The sequence below is a fragment of the Equus caballus genome, chromosome 1 (assembly GCF_041296265.1).
Source record: "Equus caballus isolate H_3958 breed thoroughbred chromosome 1, TB-T2T, whole genome shotgun sequence".
NCBI classification, from domain to species: domain Eukaryota; kingdom Metazoa; phylum Chordata; class Mammalia; order Perissodactyla; family Equidae; genus Equus; species Equus caballus.
In genome coordinates, this window is record NC_091684.1 from 11,703,243 (window position 1) to 11,709,531 (window position 6,289).

The 6,289-nt window shown below is 42.9% G+C and overlaps 1 protein-coding gene across 1 annotated transcript; it reads right to left on the reverse strand.

The window, feature by feature from the left end:
• Positions 1-1,156: 1,156 nt before the first annotated feature.
• On the reverse strand, positions 1,157-5,708 carry ATE1OS (ATE1 opposite strand). Its single transcript, XM_023638222.2, has 3 exons — positions 5,352-5,708; positions 3,946-4,021; positions 1,157-1,965 (listed from the first exon to the last, which is right to left on the reverse strand). The coding sequence occupies exons 1-3, from the start codon at positions 5,570-5,572 to the stop codon at positions 1,375-1,377; spliced, it is 888 nt and encodes a 295-aa protein (XP_023493990.2). The 5' UTR covers positions 5,573-5,708; the 3' UTR covers positions 1,157-1,374.
• Positions 5,709-6,289: the final 581 nt, after the last annotated feature.

The following is a 6,289-nucleotide window of genomic DNA, read 5'->3' on the forward strand; positions in this document are numbered from 1 at the left end:
GGCATTAGTGTTGAGTTTGGGCCATGCTTTCCTCCTAACTGCTCTGCCTGCCTAAGGAGTTATCCTCTGAGGTGCCTCCTCGGGCTCCACATCCCCCATAAATTGCCACCCTGCTCTCTAGTCCGTACTCTCAATATTGCTTTTATCCTATGGAATTGGACATGTGCTGCTTTGTTTTATTTCTTCCATTGTTCTTTTCCCCTTGAGGGGCTACATGCTAGAGTCCTGGATCTCTAGCAGGGCTAGAGCTTAGGCTTAGGTCTCTGACGTCTGTTACATTTTAGGTGAACTGGAGACAACACAAGACAATGTGTTCTTTGCATAATAGTGGTAACAGGCTTTCACATCCTCTGTCTATGTTTACCTCTGCAGAGAGGCAGCCAGGCTCTGTAGTCAAGATCAATTCAGGAGCTGTGAAACTGCAGGCTTTGTTCCTTATAAAAATACTTTAGTTTTTAAGAGCAGTTTTAACATAAAAGAACAATGAAAATTATAATGAAGGATAGAGGTGTGTGATAGACTTTTCAGAGTCTTGGAGTGCTAGATTAAAAAATGGCTGCAAACGTTTTTGAAAGGAAGAGTGTTGAATTTGCGCTGTCTTGGTGACTTGTTTGAGCGATAGAATGTGGCAGCAGTGATGTTGGCTAGGGACTTCTGAGGCGAGGTCATAAGAAGCCTTGTGGTGTCTGACAGGTCTCTTGAAGCCCTGAGTCACCATGTAATAAGTCCAACTACCACATGGCTCTGAAACCACATGGAGAGGGGAGGCAGAGAGAGGGACCAGCTAAGTCCAGCCTTTAGTCCACGCTGTCAAGGGCATGTAGGGGAGGAGATCTTTGGACTCTCCAGAATAGCCCAGCCATCACCTGAATATCCCCAAGCAGCTCCACTGGTGCCACGTGGGGCAGAAAAATTGCCCAGCTGAGTTCTGCCTGAATTCCTGGCACAGAATTGTGAGATATAATAAAAAGGTGGTAGTTTTAAGCCACTAAGTTTTGAGGTAGTTACACAGGTAGGTGAAATACTTCTGAACGCTGTGCTTGTGGTTTAACTTTTTTTCTTTCCAGTTTGATGTACTGAGAAAGAAAATTAGGGGGTGTAGGATTTTACTGCACTAACAACTATGAAAGTATGCTAAAAAAGAAATACAATAATCTAGAAAACAATTTAAACTTTATTTTTTTCTAGTTGACTTCTCAAAAACGGTGGCATACTCAAGACCTCTCTTCGGAGTGGTTTTTTAATTTGATCCTCTTCTTTTGACTTTTCCATCAGAACGGTCACTTCTAGAAGTTCTTCCTGGTAAGGCTGGGCAATTGGATAGGCTGTGACCCATTCAAATTCTTTCACTTCCTCTTTCTCTGCTTGAGATTTTCAGAAAGGAGGACCCCAGGTAGAGAGTTTCTGAGCGGCTCCTTTATCATTTCTTTGCTCTGTGAGTTCTCTCCCTCGAATCATTCGCTCTCGATGTCCCTTTATCTGTTTCTTTGCCCACGCTATCTTGTGCTTTTTGATTTTAGTTTTGGGTGTTTTCTGGATAGTTTCAGTCTTTTTGTCCTTCTCCAGTGTTAAGATTTTGGGGAGAAGTGTTTCACTTGGAATTCTTTGAGGGAGTAGTCGATACTTGTGGTCCCTGAGGCCTCTGGCTCGTTCGGCTCGGTGTATGTGTTTCTCTATCTGGTTCAGCTCCCTCTCAGGCACTACATTGTCCCATTTTTTAGCATCTTTTGTTTTTTTACTTTGTGGTCTCTTTTCCTCTTTTTTAATTTCCCATTTTGGAATCATGTTGTATTTCCATGGGTTTTCCAGCATCATTTCTTGGTATCGTTGATAGTAGTATGCCTCTGCTCTGGCAAACCGGAAGTCAAAAGACATGGCCTTAAGTTTATGAAGTGTTTCATTCTCCTTTTGAAACTTTTGGGCTAACAGTTTCCTCACTTCTGAAGAATGGACACCACCTAAACTCTTGTCAAAGGAAAGTATTAGAACTTTTTAAGTTGGACGTCCTTTATTATATATAGTCCATGGCACAGATATCAAGTGGCTGTCAGCCCTGCCTGGCACCCCTGCACCATGCCCCACTTTGGGTCTCTTAACAGTGTTTCATGTCTTCCTTTTCAACCCTCCTGCAGTCCCTCCCCCCAGCACTCCCTCCTTGTTGAAGACTTTGCCTTAGGTCTCCTTGAGAAAACAGAAGCAGTCACTCAGGGGCACCCTCCTCGTCCCACTGCCAGGACAACCACGGTGCGTCATCCTGGACTCTGCCTTCCTGCCTTTAGGAGGGAAACGTTGCCCCTTCATCTATCAAAAGCTGATTTTTCCACCTGTGCTTTTTGAGCTTTAAGAACGTCAGTTTGCAATGATCAGATTCCCTTTCCTGCTTCATCACAATTCCGTCTGCTGGATCCACTCCATCAGCATAAATATGTGCTTCAGTATATGTCATCTTTAAAGAGAAAAGGAAAACTCTTCCTTTACTGCACATCCCTCTCTAGCTTCTAGCCATTTTTCGCTCCCATTCACAGTATAACTTGAAGCAGTTACCCATAACTCCACTCTACTTTCTCCCCTCACATTTTCCCCTCAATCCTCTTCTATTGGGTTTCTGTCCCCCCTCCTTCTCTGAGAGTGCTCTTGTGTAGGTCATGAGTGATCTCCATAGTGACAGATGCAGTGGTCTCATCTCTGTCCCTGTCATACTTGACCTCTCAACATCCTACAGAGGTGACCACTCTCTCCTCTTTGAAATAACTTTACTTCTGGCTTCCAGGCTATGGCCAGGGGCATGTGACTAAGGCTATCTTGGAACCCCTAGACTATTCCAGCCACTAGCTGAATATCCAAAGTGAATGAATATCCCCTCATTCTCTTCCTACCTCACGCCCACAACCTTCACCTGCTTTGCTGGTTCTGTCTTTTAAATATAATGCAGAAAATATTGCAGAGAAATTGTCACTTAAGATAGAGTGCAGTTACATTTAGGCTTCCTTGGACACCGACAGTCTCAATCATTCAACAAGGTGACCTCCCATGTGCCAGCACTGCTCTAGAGAGTGGGAATAAGAGATGAGCAAGACAGTCGAGGCACACAAGGCTACCCTGTGCACACCTCTCAAATTCAGACCTAGATACTGTCTACCAGACAGCTCCACTTGGCTCTTGCTCCTAAGTGTTTTCTTCAGTTTCCTCCTTCTCAATCCTGTCACTTCTAACTTCAAAATGCCCCGACCCTAGGGGAGCAGCCTAACCAGCTTCCCTGAATCCACACTTTTCTCCCTTTGCCCTCAGCCCCATCAGACCAGTCACACAGCAGCCAGAGTGATCTTTGTATTACATAAATCTGAGCACATCACTTTCCTGTATGGAAACTTGGGATAGCATCCTATCGCTTTTAGAAGAAAATCCCAAATTCCAGTATGGCATACATAATGTGGTTCCTGATTGCCTCTTCAGATAACCTTCTCAGCTCCACTGCTTGCTCACCCTGCTGCAGCCACACTGACTTCTGTTCCTCAAAAACCATATTCTCTTCCCCACCTGAGTATTTTCATGTGCTCTTCCTTCAAATACTCCCAAACACACAATGTAGCAGCTCTATGGTCCTTATGTATATAATTTTTAGGTTTCAGCTTAAACATCACTTCCTCAGACCTTCCATATACTCATTAAAAAAAATCCCATCCTTTCATGACACTGTCACAATCTCTGGTAATTGTTTAATGTCCAGGTCCTTCAGTGGACTAAGCCCTGTGAGGGCACGGGCTGTGTTTATTTTGTTCAGTGCTATCCGGCCAGCACCACTGGTGGTCAGTGAACCAAATGCTGAACTAAACATAACAGGCAAAGCACTCTCCCTTGAAACACTCAGGCCCTTTACACCTTGGTGGTAAACTTTTTATGACTGTATTACTGGCTCCAAAGTTCATGGTAAATGTATTTCCTCACCTGAATCTTCTTTTCTAGTGGGGACTGGGAACCTACTGCAATCCGAGGGTCTTGAGTCTTTTTGGCCCAGGCCAGTCTGGAAGGTCAAAAAGAGAAATGATACTAGGATTTGGACAAAAGTTGCAGGAAACATGCTCTGGTGTGAATTGTATTAGGGAGGTGCTTTGGGACTCACTTTTCATATGTAGAAAAGGCGTTTCTCTGTGCCAATTGGCAGGACCCTACGATGTGTTTAACGTCCTCCATCTTTCCTTGAAGCAAAGAAGGAATGCTCTCTGATACAAGTATAAACGAAGAGCCACACTGCGTTTGAGGTTGAGACTGTCAGAAGCACCTTTATTTTAACACTGGAGAGGGGAGGCTGAGTTGCTATTTCAAATTCCACAAACCGCTGTTTGTGTATATTGTTGGTAGAACAAAGAACTTTGATGAGAAAATAAGTTTTCAAAGTTGGTAAGTCCATTTTAAGTTGTTATCCATAAAATTATTAACAATAAATATAATTTATAAGCTATCAATTTCCAACAACTATAACATGTTTCATGATTCTTCTCAAAGCCTTACATTGTAGATAATGAAACAATTTGATAGCAAAAAAGTTCCTTTTTTGTGTGTGTATGAGGAAGACTTGCCTTGAGCTAACATCTATGGCCAATCTTTCTCTATTTTATGTGGGATGCCACCACAGCATTGCCTGATGAGTGGTACTAGGTCCGCACCTGGGATCTGAACTTGTGAACCCCAGGCCACCGAAGCGGAGCGTGCAGACTCAACCACTACAACACTGGGCCAGCCCCAAAAGTTTCTTTGTTATTTAACTTAGAGAAATTTGTCACTTAAGATAGAGCACAGTCCCATTTAGGCATCCACAAAACTTCTTATTTCTTAACCTGCTTAGTTAGCAAATAGGTTCTATGTTTAGCAATTTAGGTTGTAAATACTCTTTCTCTGACTTTCCTTAGCAGCAAAAGAGAAGGATTTTTACAACAGAACTGGAAAAAACAAAACTATATTTGCCTTTTAAATAATTTTTAAGCTAATTTCTTTAAAAGACATTTCTGCTTTTATATTTTTCTTCCCTACAATGTTCTTACATTATTTCCATAGCAACATTTATTGAGTTTACTATCCACTAGGCACTGTGCTAGGAACTTAAATGGATTCTTTTACATAATCTTCTGAACAAGCATTTCAGGCAGTTACTCATTAGCTCCCATTTCTTGGCAACAAGGACTGAGGCCAAGAGAGGTTCAGTGATTTGTCAAAGGTCCCAGGGTTAGTTTCAGCGGCAGGATATGTGCCTGCATGACTCCAAAGCACAGAGTTTTCATTCCTGTGCTACACTTGTTCCAGATACATGAACATTCTCCTGCCTTTACAAAAAATGGAAAGAAAATAATACCTACTGTTCTTCTGCACTCGGATCCAACCATTCTGAGTCTGTCACCGAAGGAGGGTGTGAGGGTGGGGTCTGGACTGCTGGTTGATCCTTCCATAGACCCCCACTGCCTCCTCTCCTCACAGCACTTTTGGTCACTTCCACTGTTCTTGTAGCCTCCTGCTGTTTCTCTTCGGTGTCTTTTGTTTTAGCCATTGCCCTATCTATTGCCAGCTTTATGAACAACATCGTTGCCGTTCACTCTTTTCCTTTGATCATCTGCTCTCGGTTCTACCCTCTAATCTCTCATTCTCAGAACTGCAAAGTACTGTTTTCCAGCCATTAAGCTTTCTGGCCTTCTTTCAGACTTTCAACTATCTACTGTTGAGCCTCTGGGATGCCTTGGTTGATTTCTAGGGCAACGAGAAGCAGTCACAAGCTTTTCTGTGTCATCACTGTCCTAGATTAAGACTACTGTGAGGTGGTAGGTGAAGACATCGTCTGGTTGGCAGGGAATGAACTTCAGTGTAAGCTCAGCTGAATGGCCACAGACAGAAGGTAGAAGGAGCTATGTTTCACAGACATAGGCATCCCATCTCAGTGCGGTTAGAAGCACCGTTCAAGGCAAAGGAGCATCTTTTTCATTTTTGTTCTTTTTTGGAATATATATTGAATATCTTCCATGGAAATGCAATCGGTGAACCTCACAGTGGACCCGGCACACACACTCACAGTAGTTGGTGGAGGTCTGACAAGTGTGTGGATGGCCCAGTCACGTGATCTCCTCCTCATTTAGCTGGTGTGTCATAGCTAAATACTGCTGCTGCTATGGAGGTATTGAGCTTTAATACTGTTCAATAGACTTTTAGTTACATATTGTTTAATTATGTTCATTACTGGTCATTAGTTAAAGAAGGAGAAAATACACCAAGGTTGAAATACAAATTAATGAAAATGATTCTGTAT

Bases quoted from the DNA above. Each gene is read 5' to 3' on its own strand.
- ATE1OS (XM_023638222.2), bottom strand. From the start codon at position 5,572: ATGTTGTTCATAAAGCTGGCAATAGATAGGGCAATGGCTAAAACAAAA. The intron at 4,022-5,351 runs GTAGGTATTATT...TTGACCTTCCAG, and splicing joins GATCCGAGTGCAGAAGAACA to ACTGGCCTGGGCCAAAAAGA. The intron at 1,966-3,945 runs GTGAGGAAATAC...TCCTTTGACAAG, and splicing joins CACTAGAAAAGAAGATTCAG to AGTTTAGGTGGTGTCCATTC.